This window comes from Myodes glareolus, chromosome 18 (genome assembly GCF_982192425.1).
Source record: "Myodes glareolus chromosome 18, mMyoGla1.1, whole genome shotgun sequence".
NCBI lineage: Eukaryota > Metazoa > Chordata > Mammalia > Rodentia > Cricetidae > Myodes > Myodes glareolus.
This window is the reverse complement of record NC_142043.1, coordinates 62417130-62443029: the sequence shown is the minus strand read 5'-3', so window position 1 is coordinate 62443029 and position 25900 is coordinate 62417130. Positions and strand designations below refer to the sequence as shown.

The following is a 25900-nucleotide window of genomic DNA, read 5'->3' as shown; positions in this document are numbered from 1 at the left end:
GGGGTGGATGGGCATCAGGGCTTGGAATCTAATGGCCGAATGAGATCCTGTGGTAAGGCCTCCAAGCAGTAAGATGGAGTGATTTCATTTCAAACAGAAGCTGATACTTGCCAGATTTTTTTTTGAAAGACATCAGTCTGTACACCCAGGGAGCTCAGCTGACAAGACAGGGTCACGTGATAGATCTGCAGCCAGAGGAGGTATTACACTGAGAAAACAGTGTGTCCAACCCAGGGGAAGATTTCGAAAACTTTCCCAGAAACCCTGAGAGCAGCAATGACCAGGATTGGTCAGACTCGTGGAGGCCAGAGACAGTGTGGGAGAATTACACGGACAGCAAAACCATTTCAGTATCTAAGGGAAAATAGAGACATCCCAATAAAGAAAATCAAGGGACTCCTGGTATCAGCAGGAGTGTCATTTGCACAGAGTGATAATGTGTAGAATAGGGAAAGATATTTTCCAGTCGCACATCTGATAGAGGACTTGTGTCAAAAACATATAATGGTCTTTAAAAATGGGCATTGGGCATCAATCTAGGTAGTGGTGGTGCACACCATAATCCCAGCACTCAGGAGGCAAAGGCAGGTGAACTTCTTTGTGTTAGAGGCCAGCCTCATCTACAAGAACTATATTCCAGGACATTCTCTGAAACTGCAGGGAAACCCTGTCTTGCAAAAAACAAAAGGGGGGAGGGCATCAATAAAACAACACAATTAAAAATGAGATATGGTTCTAAACAGAGAATTCTAGAAGATAAAACACATACGACTGAAAATCACTTAAAGAAAAGTTCAGCATTCTCAGTCATCAGGGAAATGCAAATCCAAACTACATTATGATATCACCTTACACCAACCATAGAGGTCAAGATCAATAAAACACACGACAGCTCATGTGGTGAGAACATGTGGAAAGGGGGATACTTATTTATTGCTAGATTATACAAAAAATTTGTGCAGACACTATGGAAGTCAGTGTGGCAGTTCCTCAGGGCAAGGAATCAATATACCTCAAGTCCAGCTGTACCCCTCTTGGGCATTTATTTATCAAAGGACTCTGTACCCTACTACAGAGACGTTGCTCATCCGTGTTCATGGCTGCTCCATTTGCATCAGCCACAAATGGAAATAGCCTAGTTGTCTCTCAGTAGACGAATGGATAAAGAATATGTTGTATATTTACATAATAGAATGCTACAAAGTTGTTTAAAAAAGATGAACCCACAAAATCCACAGATAAACTGATGGAGATAGAGAGAGAAATCATCTTGAGTGTGATAACCAGATCTAAAATGGCAAGTATGGTTTGTGTTTGCTTCGATGTGGAAGAAAACTGCTAACTCTTCAATAAGCAGCCTACAATCCACACAACCAGGGGTTAAGTATGGAGAAAAGTATTGGAGGGAAGGAATTTCCAAAGAAGGGGAAATAGAACATGTGGTTATGGATGGACAAGGTGGGGCTAGAATGGGAGGATTAAACAGGAAAGGGAACAGAAGAGGAGGTGAGGGAGAGAGCACCGAGAAGGAAAACTAAAGCTAAGGAGCATTTGGGGGTCATTTGGAAACCTACTGCAGTAGAGGCTTCTTTAAATAATACACATATGAAAGAAATATAATCACAAACAACAGGGAGACAAATCCCCAAATAAACATCTCTTGCCATCAAATTAAACTTCCAGTAGTGGGAATAGGTTACATTAAACCAATGTGTTGACCAAAGGGGCCTGTAGAAACCCCAAACAACCCAAGCTATTGCCAAGGTTATGGCGGCTCTCCATGAGAAGAAGGTAAACTCTGCAGCTGAAGACAACACCTATAAATCTCACTAAACATTGAGAAGTGGAGCTGGTGCCTTCCTAAGCCTTCAGCCCCTACTGAATAGTGTTCATGGAACTGGAAGGTGCCCTGCATGCTACCAGAGGAGGCCGGTAAACACCAACCCATGCTGTGGATTGTGGATGCATGCACAGGGCTGAGGCAGATCTGGGTCCCACAACTGAAAGAAGTGAACAAAAACGCCATCCCTAATTCCAACTGATAACCACTCACAAAGGAAAATTTACTATTATCCAGCAGAGTCTCCCTGGGTTTACAAAGCACAGTTCAGGGAGGCCCCATGCCTGGCAGCAGATGCCAACACGAAACGAACTGAAAAGTAATTTTGAAATTTTATAATGCTTTGTCTGACCGTTAGCCTTGATGTGTATGTGTTTATTATTTATTCTTACATGACATTGGAATATAAAATATGTATATATATAATATACTAACAAAATAGTATATAATAATCAATATATAAAAATACAATAAATTTATGTATATTCATATTTATTCCAACTTTCTATTTTATGGGATTTCTCTATGTGAAAAAATGTGTGTTCTGTATACCTGCCTGTGTTTTTTCTGCTTTGTTCTGTCCTATTCTGATTGGTTTGTATTTACTTTAACTCATTCTACACACCTGAGGGTGATAGAGGTCACAGGGGAAGTCAGTGGCCCAGAAGCCGTCAGGACATGGCGAGTACAGCAGAAAACAAGAGGCTGCTTAGTCCACCTTGCTCCAGACTCTTTAAAAGGCAAACATTTCTGGGAAAGTCACTGTAACATCCTTGCTCTGGAGAAGGTTTGTTTTTATTCTTGTGAATGCGTCTCTGGAGCACGGGTGGGTTTCTGTGGGATTCAGAAGAGGATACTGGGTCCCTCAGAGCGGGAGTTCCATCTCTGAGAGAGCAGTGAGTGCTGTCAGTGGCTGACCCAATTCTCCATCCCTGTGTCCTTGCAATTTTTATTTATTTATAGATAAAATGAATATCCCAACATGATCGTTGACTGTGCAAAAATCAAATACACAGGAGGTATATCTTTTGTGTACATGTATGTATGTGTTCACATATTTGCATAAAGAACTCTCTAGTCCCCCAAACTCCTGTGTTCTGGGCAATCCTCAGGTCAAGCCCCAAATCTAACATGTGTGATCATAGCCCCCTGGGGCCTCAGGACCCTCAACCAAGGCCTCTATCCACTTGGGCTCTGTCAGGAACATGTTCACAGCTCAACCAAAAAAGAAGAGGCACACAAGGAAATAAGACACCAGGAGTGAGAAACTTCTGGCAGAAACCTCTGGAAACAGAATTGGATCCCAGAGATGACAGATGTAGAAATGACCATTCAGATTGGAAAGCAAATCATGTAGAAGCTTAAAGGACCAGAACGTCACAGGCTCTTCAGGGAATCTGAGTTTTATTTTAGTTCACAGGAGGAGAAGATGATAATGGAGGGCAGTGGGGGGGGGGCTGAGTGGAAGGGGGGCGCACAGAAGGAGATCCCATTCAGCTCGGCTCCCAGGCCCAGGACAGGAGTAGAGGAGACAGAGCCTGCTGTCTCTACCTAGAACAGATTCTAGTAGCCACGAAGGGTCCTCCATGAGCCTGTTGGGTAATGGCTACATCACTGGGCACTGACCAGGGAGACGTGGGACTAAGGCTGAATCCAATTATTGGGAGCAGGACCACTGGGCTCTCATCTCTGAGAATATCAGACTTGCATGTGGGGGACTCTGAAGCATGGGACAGACAGGTCAGCAGCAGCTGGACTTCTGGCCAGAGCAGAGGCCACAGCAGGCCTGGCGGGAACAGGCAGGGCGGCAGAGCAGGGACACGCTGGAGCAGGGCTTGCAGCAGCTGGGCTGGCAGGAGGAGGCACAGCAGGAGGAGCTGGGCACACAGCAGGCAGGTCTGCACACAGGGCGGCAGAGCAGGGACACACTGGAGCAGGGCTTGCAGCAGACAGGCTTGCAGCAGACAGGCACACAGCAGGATGGCTGGCAGCATGAAGGCTGGCAGCATGAAGGTGAGCAGGAAGACTGGCAGCAGGGACTGGACACACAGCTCACTGGAGTACAGACAAGAGTAATGCAGGAGGCTGGGGCACAGCAGCTGGGGACACAGCAGCTGGATTGGCAGCAGCTGGGGACACAGCAACTGGACTGGCAGCAGCTGGGGACACAGCAGCTGGACTGGCAGCAGCTGGGGGCACAGCAGCTGGACTGGCAGCAGCAGGGGGCACAGCAGCTTGGGGCACAGCAGCTGGGCTCACAGCAGCTCTCTGGGCAGTCATCCACCTGCCAGGAGGAGTTGGTACAAGCATCAGAGCAGACAGACATGGTGGAGGCGGCCATGGCGCTGTTGGCTGGAGGAGGTGAGGTGTGTGTATGTGTGTGAGTGAGTGTGTGTGTGAGGTACTCTAATGGCTGCCTTTATACCCCTGGCTGCTTGTGTTGTGCCTCAGTTCCTGGCATCCTTTTCCTGGTCAGTGTTTGGAGTCAGGCTGTTGCCTCTCTATGGAGGGACTGTCAACAAGTACTGCTGTCTGGGGACACTGCTCCTGGGGGAAAACCCGCACACATGTTAGATTATATGGCAGGCGGGGATGTCAGCAGCCAGGTGACATCTGCAAGTGGCAGCCTCTGTCCTATCTCTGATATCTTAGTTCTTGAGGCAGCTGCTCCACCTGGGCAGAGAAGGAGTGGGGACAGCCCAGACTGTGGGCTTTGAAGATGGTGGCATGTGCTTCTGAGCTGTCCTGTAGGTCTTGATGTCTACGGGTATCTCCCTCTGTCTGTGAGAACTCAAGGCTCGCCTGGTGTCTGTGACAGCCTGGAGGGTGGATGCCTTGGGGCATGTTTCAGGGTGAACTTCTCTGGATCCCTGACAGCACCTGTAACATTTTTCCCCTCTGAGCACTGGCATCTTCTCCTCTACCCAGGTCCTCAGACCTCCTGTTGACACATGGATACAGCCAGCCTAGTCCCTCTACCAACTCAGGGGACTCAGACACATGGTGAGGACAATTTATTGGCAGAGCCTATCCCATGCACCGGTCATGCCCAGCATTGCTCCAACTCTGAGGTCACACTGAATTTTCGTCACTTTTCATCCCGTGATCCCTGTACTCAGCCACGTTTTGAGGGTCAAGGGCACATCCTTGCTGAGTCTCCAAATAGCTTCTCACTCTATCATTAGGCACTGTCTGGGGTGGAGGGTGGAGGGCAGAACGTGTAATCTTTGCGGCTCTAATCTAATGGTGCTGTGCTCTGACCCTCCATGCAGTCAGGCAGAGAGATTTTCCTTCAAACATAGGATGAAACTCGACCGATTTATTGAAAGACATCAATCTGCACACCCAGGGACTTCAGTTGAGGAGACAAAGTCACTTTATGGCTCTGTAGGCAGAGGTGTTACAATGAGAAAGCTGGGTACCCAACCCAGGGAAAGATTTTGACAACTTCCACAGGAACCCTGAGAGCAGCAATGGCCAGGATTGGTCAGACGCCTGGAGACCAGGGCCAGTGGGTAAGATCTAGTGACAGAGCAAAACCATTTCAGAATTTAAGGTTAAATAGAAAAATTCCAAAAACAAAAAAGGAACATACATACACACACACACACACACACACACACACAAGCACACAAACCCCGACACACACACACAACCATACACAAATATACACCAGCACATACATACACACCAACACACACACAAACATACACACACACAAACATACATAAACACATACACACAAACACAAACATACATACAAGCATACACAAACACACCAACACACACATGCTAACATACACACAAACAAACACACACACACACAAACACATGGGATTCGTACTGTCAGCAAGAGTGCAATTTAGACAAAGATACTGGATACAGACTGGTAAGAGATTCTTACCAGCTCCACACCTGATAGAGGGCTAATATCTTTAATACTTAATGACCTTAAACATGAGCTTTAAGAAAACAGCACAATTAAAAGGGCTACATATCTAAACAGAGAGTTCTAGAATATAAAACACATACAACTGAAAACCACTTATAGAAAAGTTCAGCATCCTCAGTCATCAGGGAAATGCAAATCCAAACTACTTTAAGATTGTCATCTTACACTCACCATAGTGGACAAGATCAATAAAACAAATGACAGCTCATCCTGGTGAGAATGTGTGAAAAGGGGGACACTTACATATTGCTAGGGTTTGTAAAAATTTGTGCAGACACTATGGAAGTCAGTGTGGCAGTTCCTCAGGGAAGGGAATCAATCTACCTCAAGTCCAGCTGTACCCCTCTTGGGCATTTATCAAAGGACTCTGCACCCTCCGACAGAGACCCTTGCTCATCCATGTTCACGGCTGCTCTATTTGCATTAGCAACAAATGGAAACAGCCTAGGCATCTCTCAGTGGATGAATGGATAAAGAAAATGTTTTGCATTTACACAATGACATGTCACAAAGTTGTTTAATGATGAACCCACAAAATTCACAGATAAACTGATGGAGATAGAGAGAGAAATCATCTTGAGTGTGATAACCAGATCTAAAATGGCAAGTATGGTTTGTGTTTGCTTCGATGTGGAAGAAAACTGCTAACTCTTCAATAAGCAGCCTACAATCCACACAACCAGGGGTTAAATATGGAGAAAAGTATTGGAGGGAAGGAATTTCCAAAGAAGGGGAAATAGAACATGTGGTTATGGATGGACAAGGTGGGGCTAGAATGGGAGGATTAAACAGGGAAGGGAACAGAAGAGGAGGTGAGGGAGAGAGCACCGAGAAGGAAAACTAAAACTAAGGAGCATTTGGGGGTCATTTGGAAACCTACTGCAGTAGAGGCTTCTTTAAATAATACACATATGAAAGAAATATAATCACAAACAACAGGGAGACAAATCCCCAAATAAACATCTCTTGCCATCAAATTAAACTTCCAGTAGTGGGAATAGGTTACATTAAACCAATGTGTTGACCAAAGGGGCCTGTAGAAACTCCAAACAACCCAAGCTATTGCCAAGGTTATGGTGGCTCTCCATGAGAAGAAGGTAAACTCTGCAGCTGAAGACAACACCTATAAATCTCACTAAACATTGAGAAGTGGAGCTGGTGCCTTCCTAAGCCTTCAGCCCCTACTGAATAGTGTTCATGGTACTGGAAGGTGCCCTGCATGCTACCAGAGGAGGCCGGTAAACACCAACCCATGCTGTGGATTGTGGAGGCACGCACAGGGCCGAGGCAGATCTGGGTCCCACAACTGAAAGAAGTGAACAAAAACGTCATCTCTAATTCCAACTGATAACCACTCACAAAGGAAAATTTACTATTATCCAGCAGAGTCTCCCTGGGTTTACAAAGCACAGTTCAGGGAGGCCCCATGCCTGGCAACAGATGCCAACACGAAACGAACTGAAAAGTAATTTTGAAATTTTATAATGTTTTTTCTGACCATTAACCTTTATGTGTATGTGTTTATGTGTTATTTATTCTTACATGACATTGGAATATAAAATATGTACATATATAATATACTAACAAAATCGTATATAATAATCAATATATAAAATATACAATAATTATATGTATATTCATATATATTCCAACTTTGTTTTTTTATAAAATTTCACTATGTGCAAAAATGTGTATCTCTCTACCTGTATATATATTTAATATAAAATAATATATAAGATATAATAAATATATTAAAATATATAATAAATATATGTGCATATATGTCTATTCATTTATATACATATTCCAACTTCGTGCTTTTATGGGATTTCTCTGTGTGAAAATGTGTGTTCTGCTCCTGTATGTGTTTTTACTGTTTTTCCTTTGGCTCTGTGTTTTCTCCTTTGTTCTGTCTTATTCTGATTGGTTTGTATTTACTTTAACTTATTCTACTCACCCGAGGGTGATAAGAAGCCACCGGAGAATGGCCCAGAAGCCATCAGGACATGGCCAGTACAGCAGAGAACAAGAGGCTGCTTAGTCCACCCTGCTCCAGACTCTTTAAGAGCCAAATGTTTATGGGCAAGTCACTGTAACGTCCCTGCTCTTGTGAAGGTTTGTTTTTACTCTTGTGTATGCGTCTGTGAAGTACATGTGGGTGCCTGTGGGATTCAGAAGAGGATACTGGGTCCCTCAGAGTTGCAGTTCCAGGTGGATGTGGCTCTTGGGAACTGAGCCTGTGTCCTCTGAAAGAGCAGTAAGTGATATCAACCCTAACCCAATTCTCCAACCCCGTGTCCTTCTGTTTTTTTATTCATTTAAAGATACCACAAATATCCCAACATGATCATTGACTGTGCAAAAATCAATACATAGGAAGTATATCTTTTGTGTATATGTGTGTGTGTGTGTGTGTGTGTGTGTTCATATGTTTGCATGAAGATCTCTCTTGTCCCCCAAACCCGTGTGTTCTGGGCAGTCTTCAGGTCAAGACCCAAATCTAACATGGCTGATCATGGGCCCTGCTGCTTCAGAACCTTCAACCAAGGACTCTATTCACTAGGGCTTTGTCAAGGACAAGTTCACAGCTCAGCCAAAAAGGATGAGGCACACTAGGAAACAAGCCACCAGGAGTGAGAACTGGCAGAAACCTCTGGAAACAGAATTGGATCCCAGAGATGACAGATGTAGAAATGACCATTCAGATTGGAAAGCAAATCATGTAGAAGCTTAAAGGACCAGAATGTCACAAGCTCTTCTGGGAATCTGAGTTTTATTTTAGTTCACAGGAGGAGAAGATGGTAATGGAGGGCAGGGGGGGGGGCTCAGTGAAGGGGGGGCACACAGAAGGAGATCCCATTCAGCTCGGCTCCCAGGCCCAGGACAGGAGTAGAGGAGACAGAGCCTGCTGTCTCTACCTAGGACAGATTCTAGTAGCCACGAAGGGTCCCCCATGAGCCTGTTGGGTAATGGCTACATCACTGGGCACTGACCAGGGAGACGTGGGACTAAGGCTGAACCCAATTATTGGGAGCAGGACCACTGGGCTCTCATCTCTGAGAATATCAGACTTGCATGTGGGGGACTCTGAAGCATGGGACAGACAGGTCAGCAGCAGCTGGACTTCTGGCCAGAGCAGAGGCCACAGCAGGCCTGGCGGGAACAGGCAGGGCGGCAGAGCAGGGACACGCTGGAGCAGGGCTTGCAGCAGCTGGGCTGGCAGGAGGAGGCACAGCAGGAGGAGCTGGGCACACAGCAGGCAGGTCTGCACACAGGGCGGCAGAGCAGGGACACACTGGAGCAGGGCTTGCAGCAGACAGGCTTGCAGCAGACAGGCACACAGCAGGAGGATTGACAGCATGAGGGCTGGCAGCTAGACTGCTGGCAGCAGGAGGATCCAGAGCAGATTGGGGTACAGCAGACAGGCTTGCAGCAGAAGGGCACACAGCAGGAGGATTGGCAACATGAAGGTGCGCAGGAAGACTGGCAGCAGGGGCTGGACACACAGCTCACTGGGGTACAGACAAGAGTAATGCAGGAGGCTGGGGCACAGCAGCTGGGGACACAGCAGCTGGACTGGCAGCAGCTGGGGACACAGCAGCTGGACTGGCAGCAGCTGGGGACACAGCAGCTGGTCTGGCAGCAGCTGGGGGCACAGCAGCTGGTCTGACAGCAGCTGGGCTCACAGCAGCTCTCTGGGCAGTCATCCACCTGCCAGGAGGAGTTGGTGCAAGCATCAGAGCAGACGGACATGGTGGAGGCGGCCATGGTGGGGTTGGTTGGAGGAGGTGAGGTGTGAGTGAGTGAGTGAGTATTTGAGTGTGTGAGTGTGTGAGTGTGTGTGTGTGAGGTGCTCTGGTGGCCGCCTTTATACCCCTGGGCTGCTTGTGTTGTGCCTCAGTTCCTGGCATCCTTTTCCTGGTCAGTGTTTGGAGTCAGGCTGTTGCCTCACTATGGATGGACTGTCAACAAGTACTGCTGTCTGGGGACATTGCTCCTGGGGGAAACCCCGCAGACATGCTAGATTTCATGGGAGGTGGGGATGTCAGCAGCCAGGTGACATCTGGAAATGGCAGCCCCTGTCCTATCTCTGATTATCTTAGTTCTTGAGGTGGCTTCTCCACCTGGGCAGAGAAAGAGTGGGGACAGCCCAAACTGTGGGCTTTGAAGATGGTGGTATGTGCTCCTGAGCTGTCGTGTAGGCCTTGATGTCTATGGGTATCTCCCTCTGTCTGTGAGAACTCCAGGCTTGCCTGGTGCCTGTGGCAGCCTGGTGGAGTCCAAGTGAGCCAGAGGGTGGATGTGTTGGGGCATGTTTCAGGGTGAACTTCTGTGGGTCCCTGAGAGCCCCCATAACATTCATGGTCCTTTGTCCCCTCTGAGCACTGGGAGTCTCTCCTGTGCCCAGGTCCTCAGACCTCCTCCTCCCACAATGACACAGTCAGCACCTCCTTATGATTTCTTTTTATTCATGTTTAAGTGTCTGCAAAGCACGTTTGGGTGCCTGTGGAAGCCAGTGGAAGGTATTGGACTCTACAGAGCTGACATTACAAGTGGATGTGAGACACCTGACTTGCTTCTTGGGAACCGAATCTCGGTTCTCTGAAAGAGCAATAACTGCTGTTAACGTTTGACCCATTCTCCAATCTTGTGTCCTTGCATTTTGGGGATTTATTGATACAATACACATACCAACAAGCCCACCAGTTGTGCAAGGAACAATCCACAGGGGCAATATCTTTTGTGTACCCTCGTGTGTATGTGTTCATGTGTTTGCACGTGTGTGTTGTGCATGTGTGTGGAGGCTTGAGGCTACCTGTGGTTTCTTCTTCCTTTCCTCTCCACTTTATTTTTTAAGACACGGTTATAGCATGAATAATAAAAACCCAGAGACAGATATTGGGGTTCAAGGTGAAGATCAAATAAGCAACACTGCCAACCACTACAGAGAATTTAGATCTCTACCAAAAATCTTCAGATCAAAAGGGCAAGATCCTGCTTCCCAGAATCCTCAGACTCCACACTCCTTTCTCCTTGTCTCTTTGTTTGAACTTCCAGCTAGCTATATTTTGCTTGACCATTGACTGAAACAGCTTTATTTATCAAGCAATAAAAGCAACACACATACAGAAGGATATCACACATCACATTCACTGATTCAATGAGTCTGGCTGGCCAATGAGCTCCTGTCTCTGCCTCCCTAGCACTGGGGTTGCACACTCTCCCTGTCATTTTCAGCTTCTGACATGGGTTCTAGGAATTCAAACTCAGGTCCTCAGGCTTAGGCGGCAAGCGTTGACCCACAGAGTCATCCCCCCAGTCCTGGAGCAACCATTTTCTATCTCACTGGAACTGGCTGTGTATAGATGTCAAGTAGTGTGTGCAGTCTGGGTTCACAGAAGAGCTTAAAACAAAGGTCCAGAGCAGGGGTTCCCAACCTGTGGGTCTTGGCCCTCCATAAAATAACCTTTTCACAGGGTTGCATATCAGAGGCTTGCACTACGATTCATAACAGTAGCAAAATTACAGTTATCAAACAACAATGAAAATAATCTTATGGTTGGGGTCACCACAACATGATGAACTGCCTGAAAGGGTCACAGCATTTGAAGGTTGAAAACCACTAATATAGAGCAAAAGTCAATAGAGACAAAGAGAGTCACATCAAAGTGAGTTGAGGACGTAACACCTCAGCTTCAGCAGAACAGTTAGCAGAAGGACTAACAGAAACAGAACACTTGTGCGCTGTGGCAGGTCTACACGATGCAGCGCATCCCTGCAGGGTCTCCTCACAACAACCAAGCAAGTATGCTGCTAATGTGGGGGTATGGGTAGGATGGGGGTAGGTGTGAGTGCTGAGGGTGCTGTACATGTGTGGGGGGGGTGGTTTAGGTCTGTGTGGTTTAGGTGTGTATGATGTGGGTATGGTTGGTGGTGTAGGTGTGTGTGGTGTAGGTGTGTTTGGTGTATGTGATGTGGAAATGAGTAGTATAGGTGTGTGTGGTATATGTGTTGGTGGTGTAGGTGTGTTTGGCGTGCTGCTGTGGGTATGGATAGTATAGGTGTGTGTGCTGTGTGTGATGTAGGTGTGGGTGGCATATGTGTGTGTGGTATAGGTATTGATGGTGTAGATGTGTGGTGTGGGTGTGGTTGTGGATGGTGTGTGTGCTGTGGGTGTGGATGGTGTGTGTGGTATAGGTGTTGGTGGTGTAGGTATATGTGGTGTAGCTGTGTGTGGTATTAACGAATCAATCCCACACCAGTTATGTTTTAAGGGGTTATTTATTTGGCGGGGGGGGGGGTAAAACTTACATACACCATAAACCGTCAGGAAGGGAGCCTAGTCGCTGGAGCAGGAGCCGGGAGCAGCAGCTGAGACCGAGCACCGGAACCAAGAGCCGGAACCAAGAGGCCTATTCCGGATATGTTTCTCTTTTTAAAAGAGAAATATACCACGCCCCAGTGGGCTGGTATTTCAGCAGCTATTGGCTGACGGAGCGGAAGTCGCTCCCCGCTGCACTGTGGGCTCGTATTTCAGCGACTATTGATTGAGGCAGCGGAAGTTACTCCCACAACAGTGTGGTGTGAACGGTGTGGGTAGTGTGTGTGGTGATGCTGGTGTTATAGCTGTAGGTGATGCCAGTATAGGTGTGGATGGTGTGTGTGCTGTAGGTATGGCTGGTGTAGGTGTGGGTGGTGATGGTGTGCGTAGTAATGGTATCAGTGGTGAAGGTGTGGGTGTGGATAGTGTGGTGGTATCGGTGTGGCACGGGCTCAGATAGTGTGTGTGTGTGTGTGTGTGTGTGTGTGCGTGTGCGTGTGTGTGTGTGTGTGTGTGTGTGCGTGTGTGTGTGTATGTGTGTGTGTGTGTGTGTGTGGAGAGCTCTGTCTACACAGAACATACATGGGTCATGAAGCTAACCTGAGGAGAGAAAACACACAGAGAGAGTACGAACTCAGGCAAGAACAGAACAAAATTACAAATCGATGACAGAAAAAAAAATCTCAAAACTTAGAAATAAATGAAAATGAACAGTAGAGCCCTTAAACAACCAAGAGGCCATGGGAAAGAATAAAAGGGAGACTAAAATACGCTGAGATGGATGAAACCAAAAACCCCTCATCGCTATGACAACACACCCAATAAGAGCAATGTCAGGAAGCAACTTTATCCTCGCTCAGGGTCTGAGGACACAGTCCCTCGTGGCAGGGGCAGCATGGAGATTGGCGCCCGGGGCAGTGCCGTATTACATCCTCAGTCAGCAAGGAGAGAGAAACAGAGACAGAGACAGAGACAGAGACACTGGTGTTCAGCCCACTTTCTCCTTTTCATTCAGTAGGGAAACCAACCCCCCACATCCATGGTGTCTCTTTCCCCCCTCAGTTAATCCGCCCTGGAAACACCCTCACTGGCATGCCCAGAAGTGTATCCCCTAGATGATTCCAAATCCTGTCAGGTTCACACAGCATCAGTCGTTGCATTGCAGAGGCAGCAGAAGGCCTGCGATGGGAGAAGCTCACAGCTGTGGACACCATGCTGAGAAAGGCCCCAGGTCAGTGACCCAAGCAGAGCCAAAGCACAAAGAAGAAAAACAAAGACCCTGGTGGAGACAAGACCAAGAATCATCGACACCGATCCTCAGGACCTCTTCTGAAAGCTGGAAGCGGGTGGCGCATCTCAGGCCACTCTGAGCAAGTGCTACCCTCACACCATCCTCAGAGACAAGCATGTTGTCCACCACCTCAGTGTCGTGGATGGACGTCCTCAACAACAGAATCCAGCATCTCAGGAACAGACAGGGGCTGTGGGTCTTCAATTTGTTGCCTGACCTTTGTGCTAAAGGCTTGGTCCCACTTCATGGTGTTACTGGGTGCCGGTGGGTCCTTTAAGAAGTGGAAGTAAGTCAGATGTGCCACTAAAGGGGACCATGGGACCCTGGCCCTCTTCTCTTTGCTTCCCAACCACACAGAGGGAGCAGATTTCTGTCACACTTCCCACCAAATAATGTAATGATTGTGGAAACAGCCTGGTGGTACCTCAGAAGTCACGGAGTTCCTAGGTGACCCAGGAATCCCACCTCTAGATTTGTCCCCAGAAGCAACGAGAGTGACTCCCCTAGGACATGAACGTTGACAACAGCATAATTTCCAAGCCCCAAGTAGAGGCAGCCTAAGTGTCCATCTGTTGCTGACCAGAGTCAACACAATGTGGACAGTGTGCACACAACAGGAAGTGATTCAGCTATGACAAGGGATGCAGCTGAGCCACATGCTACAACATGCATGAAACCAAGAGGACATACGCTGAGCAATTAGTCACAAATGGTTAGATTCAGTGATCTACCTATGTGAAATGTACGAAACAGATCAACCAACAAGCACTCATGGAGATTTGCTGTAAGCGATGAGGCAGGGCCAGGGGATTATGAAAGGACACAGGACTTCTGCAGCAATCAAATTATCCTACATTGATTGTAGGAATCCATGACTACAATGACAACCATTGAGTTGTACACAGCCAGAACCATACCAGCAGCCTGTGACCATACCGATCATCCTCAAGATGTAAACATCAGGAACTATGCTAGTAACCACGGAGATGTGTACGCTCATGACTTTACCAACGGCTGTGGAACCGTACAAGCCTGTGACTGCACCAAAAATCGTCAAACTATACATATCTGGGTTCACACCGGCAACCAGAGGTGGTGCCCATTCATGACTGCATCAGCAACCATTGGGCTATGCAGTCTTGACTAGACCAACAACTACCAGGCCACCCAAACCGGTGGTACCAGTTGTTGACATAGTGTCAACAACTGGTCTGCACATCTGTCTCTACAGTAACAATCACTGGGCTGTGAAAACCGCTATGTAACAACCACTAGCTGCAAACTAGCTGCAAAGACTTGAGACTGTCCTAACAGTCATTGGGCATACCACTTCTTGACTTTACCAATAACTGTTGGGTTGTGCAAACTCTTGACTCTACCAACAGTAATCAGACCTAGAAAAACCTATGCCTATATCAACAACCACGGAGCCGTGCAAATCCATGGCTATACCAACAACCATCAGGCCACACAAACCTGCACATATAATAAGCACTGGGCAGTGCAAAACTGTGACTACACAAACAATCCCTGGACCTTGCAACCCATGGTGGTACCAACAACCATTAGGCTACACAAACTGTGACCATACTAACAACCATCAGGCTGTGCAAACTTGAAACTATACCAACGACTGACAGGTTGTACAAATTTATGACTGTTCTAGCAACCACTAAAGCCACCCAAAACCATGACTATACAGCTCACCATTAGGCCACACTGTCCCTGGGCTATTCATCAGCTGTCATCCGTGCAAACCCAATGCATGTATCAGCAACCACCCCACAGGGCAGGGCAAACCTGTGCTAATACCAACAACCATCAGGCCGAAGGTTGCACAGACAGGGCCTGCACATGACCAGAAATGGGGCTGGGATGTGGGCAGGGCAAGCCCTCCAGATCCCAGATTCCTATAAACTTTGCCAAGCAGCTCTCTGTGGCTCAGATCAGTACAGCGCTCTGTGGGCACGCATGCTGGAAATATCAACAAAGGAAAGCAAGGAGGAAAACTACACCTAGGAGAAGAAAAAGTGCCACTGACCTTGGGTGGAAGGCTGGGAACCCTCAAGGTGACGACAATGGAGAATTCTTCAGGGAAGAGGTCACAGCTGGAGAAGATTCTAGAGGCAGGGAAGCTCATGGTACGAGGCTCAGTGGCTGAGACCTGGAGCCCCAGCACACCCTCGGCCTGCACCATCCGGATCCCACTTGTAGCACCGTTCAAAGGGACCGCTTCTGCCAGGATGTCCAGGGGACGAAGGTCTGCGGCAAAGACATGGTGGGGAGAGGTTAGGCAATGGTTGCGCAACATGACAGCCGTGATGACTCCTTTACAGTGGCTGCGTATTTTCAGCTTTTCCGCCATGAAAGCTCTCAGAGTCAGGCTACAGCCACAGGCTTGAGCTGGGAATGCCAAACCATGGAAATACGCAGTGAATCTGGGGGAATGTATGGGAGCGACTTCCTGCATGGCTGACCAATGACAAGAACCAGTCCCAACAGGTACTGCTGGGGTCGTAGCTTGGCACAGAGGAGCCCCTCTGCCTCATATGGTAAAACATCTCCGAGGACATCTGCCGAGCCTCTGCCCTGCCACCAGTCATGGACGCTGTGCTTGCTGCTGTGCTCACGGCCAGGGCGTGTTTTCAAATGCCCCACGTAACCCTCCCGGCCTTTGGAAATGTCCCCTTGCTTCAGCCTTCTTGAGCTTGACCGCAGTTTGCCACAGCATGCGTTCCCCTTACATTGTGTTGCTGCTCTTTGGAGACACTCTGCCTGTGTTACACAGGTTGACAACAGATGCTTCGTCAGCCCTGGGAGCAGTGGGTCCTGGCTGTCCCTGTTTTCTCAGTGAGGAAATGGAGGCATCTAGCATCAACCCTGATCCTGCCTCCCCGCTTCCTCAAGCTGAGTCCTGCATACATATGAGAGAGAGTGACCACTGAAGGGTGTGTTCCCCATGTCAACAGTTGACTCTGTGCTGAGACAGAGTTCTGTCCCCTACCCGGGATGGGAGGCCTCAGGCCACCCACAGCTCCTCTGGTGTCATACAGAACCCCTGGGGAATTTTGGCAGGGAGGGCCTCCTCTATCTCCCATCTTCATCTCCTGGGAGAAGCTCCTTTTCCTAGTTCAACATCACTAGATATAGAATCAATGGTCTGGCCTGACCTTCACTGGTTATGGAGAGCTTTGTTGCCAAAAGAGGAGCCTTTGGGACAGCCCAACAGGCCCCAGGCATAGGTCATGAGATGAGCCAGGGGACTTGGCTGTGTCCAGAAGAACTATCAAAGGGTGGGCAGCAGGGAGAAAGGAAGCTGTGAGCTTAGATTTCTTGCAGAGAATAAAGATCTTCAGGAGAGTGTTATCATGTTGCACTAGCAACAGAGAGGGGGCGGGAAAGCACCCCAAACCCCAAGGCCTATGCAGGATCCTGAGACTAGCCAACACTCAGAAGCAATTAACATGAGGGTAACTTGGGACCTCTCTCGTGATCTTCCTGACCAGCTGAGTCTGTTAATATAAAATAAAAATAAAAAATCTTTTACTTTAAATAAATAAAAATAAAAAAAAACACATTTTAAAAAGGTAACAAAGGGGATCCTGGGATTCCCTCTACATACGCATAAAAGGAATTTACAGAATCCAACCTCCATTCACAGTGAAATCTCCTAGCTACAGACAAGAACTTTTAGGCCAGACAAGTCTAGTCTGGAAGACTTAGCACTGTAATGAGGACACCATGGTTTGCTCCTGGACTATCCCTGTGGCCTGGGTTGAAGGTCTAGCTCCTAGCTGGAGGCACTATAGGAGGTGGGGCCTAAGGGGAGGAAGTTAGGTCCTTGGGAGCCTGTCTTGAAGAGGTCCCGAGACTCAGGACCATTTCTCTCTCTTTGCTTCCTGGTTGTCAGGAGATGAACAGCCCCAACCCTCCACGTGTTCCCACCACGATGTGTGTCTCACCATTGTCCAAAGTGCCCGGGCCGGCCCATCATGGACTGAATTCTCTAAAACCACAAGCCAAAATAAACCTTTCCTTTTTTTTTTTTCTTTTTTTTAAGTCAATGACCTCGGGAATTTTATTGCAGCATTGGAGGGAAAGCCAAATCACAAAGGAAGTGCTAGGTGCCAGTGACCTCTATGACTACAAAGAATCTCCCAGCCTGCTTCCTGGGAGGCCCGAGAAACATCACGCCTACAGCAGAGCTTGGGGCCTTGGTTCCTAAACACCACCTGTGGGAGAGCAGCTGAGCTGGGAGGGGCGCAGAGTGTGAGATGAGCCTGGACCAGACAGAGGGTGGTCAGCAGTGGGGAAAGTAGGAAGCTCCCAGAACAAACCAGCGGCCAACTGGGGCAAAATAAATAAGGAACCATTGAGGAAAGAGAAGAGAGGTGGGTTTCCTCTCGGACATAGTTCCGCAGACTGTATGTCGGGCAGATAGGCTAAAGGCAGAGTCCACAGAACCAGACTGAGGATAGGGCTCTAGGGGAGTGGCCATGATGGACAAATAGTTACATAGAAACCGGAGGCTGGAAGTTTCCAAGACAGTCCAGGCACATGTTAATGACGGGGGTAACTAGTAGCTTGACCAGCAGAGGCTTATCAACATGGTTCCCACAGGTCACACTGTGCACTGGGCTGTGGCCCCCAACAAGCTCCCATTTGACTGGGAGAAGTGCAGGTGGTCCGTGACTGGTGTTTTACAGGTCACGTAAGACCTCTTCTCTGGAGTCAAGGTACACGAAGGAAGGACGGAAGACTGCGAGGCCATTCCTAAGCTATGTGGCACTGGTGCCAACTGCTGGGTCCCAGTAAAGCCAGTCCTGGGCGGGGAGGAAGCAATGGGTCAGCAGGGTATCCGGATTAGGTGATAGGCTTGGGGGTACACTGGTCTGCTCCTAAGCAGGAGTTCCAGACGGCCTGGAATGCGCCCCTCAGGAGATGCTGGGTATGAGGTCTCAGACCTGTGAATGCGACTGTACTGGCAAGTAGGGTCCTTGCAGATGACCAAGGTATGGCGGGTCGCTAGGTGGGCTATCAGTCAACTCATGGTATAGAAATGGATAATCTGGAAGCAACCCACAGGGAGAAAGCACATGTTAGGGACAAGCCAATAATGCTGGCAGCCTCAGGAGCTGGGTGGCCGCCTGGGCAGGCCCCTTGGCTCAGGTAGACCGGCCCTGACAGCTGACATGGACTTCAGTCTCCATGGTGAGGCTGTGACAGCTCAGTTAGCCATACAGTTGGGTACTTGGCTGCCCAGCTTGAGGAAACTCACAGATCCCTGAAGGGAAGTCAGAGTTTCTCTACCAAGAAGCCCCTCTGGCCATTGCTAAGCACCACAGAAGGGCAGAGTTCTGCCCCAGCCCAAGACCCAGGGCCAGTAGTGATCCATGGTCGTATGTCCCTCTGTCACCATCAGCACTCCCTTACATGCAAACACCCTGGGGAGAAAGTCCACGTGGTCCCCATGAAGCCCTAAGACTAAACAAAAGACGAGGCACCAGCCAATGTGAGCAGCGACGCGGGAAATGAAAACAGGAACAGGGCCAACAGCAATCAGGAAGCTGTGGTCACAGGCTGGGCCGGAAGTACCAGCCAGGGAGGAGTATAAAGTCTGCATATCCTACCCCTGACACACACTCTCACACATTCGCTCAACACTCACTCACCCTCATCCAGAAAACCCCACACCATGGCCGCCTCCACCATGTCCGTCTGCTCTGACGCTTGCACCAACTCCTCCTGGCAGGTGGATGACTGCCCAGAGAGCTGCTGTGAGCCCAGCTGCTGTGTCCCCAGCTGCTGCCAACCCAGCTGCTGCCAGAACAGTTGCTGTGCCCCCAGCTGCTGTGCCCCAGCCCCCTGCCTGACCCTCATCTGCACCCCAGTGAGCTGTGTGTCCAGTCCCTGCTGTCAGTCTATCTGTACGAGCTCCTGTGAACCTTCATGCTGCCAGCAGTCTAGCTGCCAGCCCTCATGCTGCCAATCTTCCTGTTGTGTGCCAGTCTGCTGCAAGCCTGTCTGCTGCACACCCATCTGCTCTGGATGCTCCTCCTGCTGCCAGCAGTCTAGCTGCCAGCCCTCATGCTGCCAATCCTCCTGCTGTGTGCCTGTCTGCTGCAAGCCTGTCTGCTGCACACCCATCTGCTCTGGATGCTCCTCCTGCTGCCAGCAGTCTAGCTGCCAGCCCTCATGCTGTCAATCCTCCTGCTGTGTGCCTGTCTGCTGCAAGCCTGTCTGCTGCACACCCATCTGCTCTGGATCCTCCTGCTGCCAGCAGTCTAGCTGCCAGCCCTCATGCTGCCAATCCTCCTGCTGTGTGCCTGTCTGCTGCAAGCCTGTCTGCTGCAAGCCCTGCTCCAGCGTGTCCCTGCTCTGCCGCCCTGTGTGCAGACCTGCCTGCTGTGTGCCCAGCTCCTCCTGCTGTGCCTCCTCCTGCCAGCCCAGCTGCTGTAAGCCCTGCTCCAGCGTGTCCCTGCTCTGCCGCCCTGCCTGCTCCAGCCAGGCCTGCTGTGGCCTCTCCTCGGGCCAGAAGTGCAGCTGCTGATAGGCCTGTTCCTGGTGCCAGCTGACTCAGGTCCCTCCCTGGGGCCTCTCCCAGCTCTCTCAGCCTGATCCTTGTCTGGGAAAGAGAGTCCCCAAGGATGAAGTTCCAATCTATCCTTCGAGACTTGACCTCTCCTTTTGCTTCCCAGGAGGCCTGCTGATCCTCTGAGTCACTGGATAGGGATCCCCCTGCCCCTCTGCTCTGGTTACCAGCCCCTGACATCAGCTTGTCTGCAGCCCATGGTTTCAATAAACTCTTAACCACCTGGATCTGCTCTCATGTTCTGGAACATGTGGTTCAAGAAAATATCTGTCTCCATATTCAGAAATGTTTTTAGGAGGGAAGGACTCAGCTCTGCAATTGACAAGGGACAGCAGCTACCTCCCCTGGGGATCACAGTGTGACTGGGGGCCCCCTCTTCCAAATGTTCAGTCTTCTCTGACACCTATGGGTGACTGGTCACCCACAGGTATGGGCAGTCCCCTATAGGACATCCCCACTAAGGGTTTAGCTCTCCCTATAGGACATCCCCACTAAGGGTTCAGCTCTCCCTATAGGACATGCCCACTAAAGGTTCAGCTCTCCCTATAGGACATCCCCACTAAGGGTTCAGCTCTCCCTATAGGACATGCCCACTAAGGGTTCAGCTCTCCCTATAGGACATCCCCACTAAGGGTTCAGCTCTCTTTATAGGACATGCCCACTAAGGGTTCAGCTCTCCCTATAGGACATCCCCACTAAGGGTTCAGCTCTCCCTATAGGACATGCCCACTAAGGGTTTAGCTCTCCCTATAAGACATCCCCACTAAGGGTTCAGCTCTCCCTACAGGACATCCCCACTAAGGGTTCAACTCTCCCTATAGGACATCCCCACTAAGGGTTCAGCTCTCCCTATAGGACATCCCCACTAAGGGTTCAGCTCTCCCTGTAGGACATCTCCACTAAGGGTTCAGCTCTCCCTATAGGACAAACCCACTAAGGGTTCAGCTCTCCCTACAGGACATGCCCACCAACTATTCCTCTTTATTTCTCTAGAACCACACAAGCAAAGCCATACTCATGGCTCTAGGCACTGTAGCCCCTGGCTTGGGTTACCTTGTGAGTCTTACCTACTCTACGGTTCTCTCAAATATATATATATATATATATATATATATATATATATATATATATATATATATATGGAGAGAGAGAGAGAGAGAGAGAGAGAGAGAGAGAGAGAAGAGAAGAGATATTCATCTGGAAATAAAATCATTGTGGGGGTGAAGGGGGATACACAGGACCAGGCACTGTCCAGTACTGAGACACAGGGACATAGTCTTTCCTCTATAGGTTGCGTTGCTCTCACTCATAAAGGGTATGGATTATCAGCCCTCTCTGTGTGGAGCAGACATGGGCTGGACTTGGTGCTCAGGTGAGTGAGCAATGTGTCAAGACCTGGAAACTTCCAGCAGAATCATGTTGAGGAGCAGAGGCCAAGGACATCATGATCAATTGACTATTACCCGCAATGAAGCAAGGATGCCAACATCCATGTCCCCATCCTACCCTGAACACCACTGACTGGGCCCTGACTTCCCTCTCTGAACTCTTGTCCCTCCATCCTGCATCCATCTGCATCCAGCGCATCCCAGGCCATGCTATTCATGGGGTCTCAGGCCATTCTCCTTCCCAGCTACGTCCAACTGAGCCATGCTCTCTCTGGCCTCAGAGGAACTCTTTCCACAGGTTCCTTCAGTATCTTTCCACCTCTCACATCTGGTACCCCAGACATCCCTGCTCTGGGGACTCCTGAGGACATGCCCAGACAGCAAGACAGCCTGTATGGACAGCTGTGCTCAGTTTCTGTTGAGCAAACATTTCTGGTTCTCTCTGTGGAGACTGAGGAAAAGTATAGTCACTGAGTCCTGACAGGCTTGCTCTCCTGAGGGTGGCTGCCTGGGGCTTCCTCAGGCTGCACTGTTGTCTGTCTCGGCCCACCATGTCAGTCATTCTTCTCAAAGCTAGGACCAATTTTATCTGACAAGGATCAGTTTGAGGGAGGCAGGGTTTATCTTGGTTCAGGGTTGGAGAATGTAGGCCACCATGGCAGGGCAGAGCAGGGCTGTGCTCACCTGTGGCGGCAGATGCATGAGGCCGCCTGCTCACATCTTGGTGGAAGCAGAGAGGTGACAAGAGGTGGAGTCATCTTATGATCCTCAAGTCCCGCCCCCAGGGCAGAACTCCAGCCAGTTTCCATCTCCCAAGGGTTCTACAACCTCAAACGCTGGCGCCTGTGGGGATATGGCACATCCAAGCCGCGGTTCTCCCTAAGGGATTAGCATCACCTCTACACAATGCCAACACATGCCTACATTGACTTTCTGTGGTGAGACCCTGAAGGTACCACGTCACTGGCATGGCCCTAGTGACTGACAATGTGGGGTATCTTGTGTGGCTTTGGTGACCTGCCAGCTCTAATCCTCCTGCCTCCTGATTTTTCTTAGATCAGATTGTTTATATTTGTATTATTAAAGTGCATGCTCTTTATGACTTCTGGATGCCAAACACAGTATTAACATAAATACTGCACACCTTCTCCTCAGGGGTGTCTCTTCAGTGTTGAGCCTAATTCTTATTCCAGCAAAGCCCACTTTACCCTTTGTCTTTGGTGACCCTGCCTGATAAGTGGTCCTTAAACTCAGAACAACACAGACTCATTCTAGGCTCCTGCTGAGGGTTGAGTATGAAACGCCCTCAGGGCTTGTATGTTTGAACACTCAGTCCCTGGCCTGAGGTGCTGTTTTGGGAGGTTGCAGAATATTTGGGGTTGAGGCACAGTAAGAGAGGGACAGAAGTATAGCTCTTTAAGGCTTCCAGTCCCTCCAGCTCCCAGTCCAAGCTCTTGGCTTCCTGGTTGGACTACAGAAGGAACAGAGCCGTGCTCCCACCCACCATGACTTCCTTACCTTTGAGCAGTGAGCCAGGATAAGCCTGGCTTTCTTCTAGTGGCTCCCCCTGCCCCGCCCTCACCCCGCCCCCCACAGGAGTTTCCTCGCAGTGAGGAGCTTGGCTAGACCCCTCATGTTTCATTTTGTAACATTCTGTGTCAGTTTTTGATGTCCCAAATTGTTACAACTCCTTGTAGATACTTCCCTTTGTCCATTGGGTCTCTTCAATCAGCACCATGCTGAGCAGACTAGGGCAGGATACTGCTGGATTCCAGTCAGTCTGCCGTTTTCTGTTGCGCCTCACACAACAACAGCTCAGTAGACTTGGAGTCAAAGAATGGAAGTTTTCTGATACTCTTTGTGTTTTTCAGGTTTGGTTGGCCATGCTGGGTCACCTATGCACCCCAGAGGTTTTAAAACCAGCCCATCAAATTTGACAGTAAAGCCTGCCAGGATCTTGACTGAGATTTCATTAAACCCACAGATCGCTTGGAGAGGATCAGACATTTAACATTGTGCCTTTGGGTTCATGAACGTAGTATATACCATACAGATCAGGCAGTGGTGGCACACATCTTTAATCCCAGTAGCTCACTAGTTTGCCATAGACGCCTGGGCAGTAGTGGTGCACGCCTTTAATCCCAGCACTAGAGAGGAATATGAGACAGCTCTCACACACTGTCTCATTCTGAGGATTTGTGGAGGCAGGGTCGTCATTTCAGTCTGAGGTCGAGGTTAAGAGCCAGTGGCTGGCTGCTTTGCTTTGCTTTCCTGATCTTCAGGTTTAATATTTGTCTCTGAGTTTTTATTATTCATGCTACACTTGGGTGAGAAGGCAATGTACCATCATACCCCATGAGCTCCTACACTTGACTGCAATTATCTGGAAATAATGAAGTGAGCGCTGTGTGTGTGTGTGTGTGTGTGTGTGTGTGTGTGTGTGTGTGTGATCCTCTCATGTTCTCATGCACAGTGAGATTGATGCCATTTCTCCCAGAAAGGATGAGAATCTGACTGGGAGGCCTCTTAGAATCAGAGTTTGCTTTGTAATGTGTTTTTAGTTAAGACTTTAATCCCTTTGCTTGCTCCAGGGCTGCTCTGACCTTTTATTTTTCTCATGTTAATTTCACGGTCTCCCTTTCCAATTCTTGGTTGTTTCCTTTACACTACTGGCTGGGTCTGTGTGAGGCCATCGCCTTCTGCATCGTCCCTTTAATGTCCACAGACTCTGGGGTGACGACTCTTCCCATTCCTAATATGGGTCATTTACTTCTTCCTCTTTCTTGACCAGTAAATCTAGCTAGAAATGTCCATTTTGCTGTCCCAAAATGCAAGAGCCTGGTCTTGGCTGTTTCCTCCTGGAGCTGTCTGCTCCCACTGCTCATGGCCTGCATGTAACTAGTTATTTGGGGCTTCGCTTGTACCCCATCTCTAGGTCTGAGTCAAAGCACAGACTCCAGGCCTCTCTTGTTTACCAAGAAGAATCACAGAGCACCGCTCCCTAAGTGTTGTGTTGGCTTGATTTCAATTTCGTTTTGATGAAAATACACTCTAATTCCCATGGTGATTTCTATCTTTGGTCCATGGACTACTTTTACATACTTTTACACACTCTCTCTAATTTTCGCATGTTCGCAGTCTTCCAGCCTTACTGTGGGCGACTCCTCGCTCTGCTGAGGGCTGGACACAGTCTAGATTTCAGTCCTTGTGATGTGTTATGGCTCACAGGGCTGAGAAGGTGGCTTATTTTGGTGTGTGTTCACATTTGCTTAAACGAAGCTTCCCGCTGTGGTCGGACGGGATGTTTCTTAGATGCCAGTTGACAGGTGGGTGTCTGGAAGTGCTTCCAGCTTTCTGTGTTCTCATCGATGTGATTTCACATTTGGAAAACTGGGTGGCACTTTCTCTTTGCTCCCCTTCCAGGCCCAGCCTTTCCCCTCATACTACAGTTTCCTATGAGTCAGGCTGCTCAGTACTGTGCCCACGACTCCCGCTCTGCCTTGCCCGTGACTCTGACTCTGCGGACGCCTTTAGACACTCCTTTAGATGTTCCTCGACATCCTTTTCTTTGGAGAACGTCATTTGCAGGTTCTTTTCCTATTATTTCGAGTTTTTCTTGCTGCTCTTCCGGTTTTCAACTCTTGGTGTCTGTTTTGTTTCAACCTCCCTCACCACACCCCGGCTTTTGATCTGGTCCTCCCGCATCATTAATGCCATGATTTTACTCTCCGCTAATCACACTGGTTCTGCCACTTCCATCCCGGGCTGTGCTGGCCTCTTCTCTAGATTATTTCCCAACGTGATCTGAGCATGCGGCTCTGTTTCATGGGCTCCCCCTCGCCCCACTGAAGGGTTGTCTTCTTCCTGGGGACACACTCCTGTGAGCCAGCTCTCTCTTCTCATGGGTCCCTGTTGGTGACATTCTGGTGGGGTTGACCCACAGAACTTGTGCTTGAGGGCAAGGCCAACACCACAACTAGGGTGAGCTGCTCTTCCAAGTAGATCTAACGCTTTCAGTCCTGGGAGAGGCCCTCTGCTCTGACTGTCTACAGCCGGTGGTGAGCCTGGGCAACTGCTCTCATTCACGGTGCCCATGTGTCCCTGCCCATCTGCAGGACATGGAGCACCCCACAGTGCATCCAGCCCCCACTCTCCTGCACTTCAGCCACCATGTCCATCCATCTAGAGCCCCCTGAGCTCTGGTATCCATCTTTCCAGCATGAGAAAGTCACCTGCACCGGGAGTCAGCCCTGTACTGTGGTCTGGAGCCAAGGCTGTACAGAGACGATGTGGACTGATCAGCGTTCCCTTCCTGTGGGATCAATGGTCTCTTTGGGTTCATGGTTTTGAAAGTGTCAGTCCATAGTGGGCTAGCCTGTGGTCAGGAGAAGAGCATAAAGTGGGGAAGGCAACTAACCTCATGTGTGGAAGGAAAGAGTCGAAACCACTGCCATTCTGCCAAGCTTGCCAAGACTTTGGATGGCAGATCTCTCTCCATGCTACCACTGTAGACTG

The 25900-nt window shown here is 49.1% G+C and overlaps 3 protein-coding genes across 11 annotated transcripts in view; 1 reads left to right on the top strand and 2 right to left on the bottom strand.

Moving 5' to 3' along the window:
• Tspear (thrombospondin type laminin G domain and EAR repeats) overlaps window positions 1-25900 on the bottom strand; it is a 158351-nt gene that overhangs the window by 49669 nt on the left and 82782 nt on the right. Inside the window, exon 2 of the mRNA XM_087898287.1 lies at window positions 15447-15667. Coding sequence (XP_087754413.1) covers window positions 15447-15667 — 221 coding nt within the window. The remainder of the gene's footprint in view (window positions 1-15446; window positions 15668-25900) is intronic.
• LOC148119181 (uncharacterized) lies at window positions 3539-9598 on the bottom strand. Its single transcript, XM_087898305.1, has 3 exons — window positions 9085-9598; window positions 3909-4029; window positions 3539-3839 (listed from the first exon to the last, which is right to left on the bottom strand). Exons 1-3 carry the CDS (start codon window positions 9558-9560, stop codon window positions 3582-3584), a joined length of 855 nt encoding a protein of 284 aa, XP_087754431.1. The 5' UTR covers window positions 9561-9598; the 3' UTR covers window positions 3539-3581.
• LOC148119180 (uncharacterized) lies at window positions 19101-20059 on the top strand. 9 transcript variants are annotated; one of them, XM_087898292.1, is made up of 2 exons: window positions 19101-19206; window positions 19267-20059. In XM_087898292.1, exons 1-2 carry the CDS (start codon window positions 19101-19103, stop codon window positions 19953-19955), a joined length of 795 nt encoding a protein of 264 aa, XP_087754418.1. In that variant the 3' UTR covers window positions 19956-20059. The 9 variants fall into 9 exon arrangements, with proteins under 9 accessions (XP_087754418.1, XP_087754423.1, XP_087754425.1 ...); XM_087898297.1 differs by having other exon boundaries at window positions 19101-19265; window positions 19368-20059; XM_087898299.1 differs by having other exon boundaries at window positions 19101-19406; window positions 19584-20059.

Coding starts and splice junctions, on each gene's coding strand:
- LOC148119181 (XM_087898305.1), bottom strand. CDS start 9,560: ATGGCCGCCTCCACCATGTCCGTCTGCTCTGATGCTTGCACCAACTCC. Junction 4,030..9,084: donor TGCAAGCCCTGCTCCAGTGT/GTCCCTGCTCTG, acceptor CTGTGCCCCCAG/CTGCTGCCAGTCCAGCTGCT. Junction 3,840..3,908: donor CAGCCTCCTGCATTACTCTT/GTCTGTACTCCA, acceptor TCATGCTGCCAG/CCTTCATGCTGCCAGCCATC.
- LOC148119180 (XM_087898291.1), top strand. CDS start 19,101: ATGGCCGCCTCCACCATGTCCGTCTGCTCTGACGCTTGCACCAACTCC. Junction 19,536..19,583: donor TGCCTGTCTGCTGCAAGCCT/GTCTGCTGCACA, acceptor TGCTGCCAGCAG/TCTAGCTGCCAGCCCTCATG.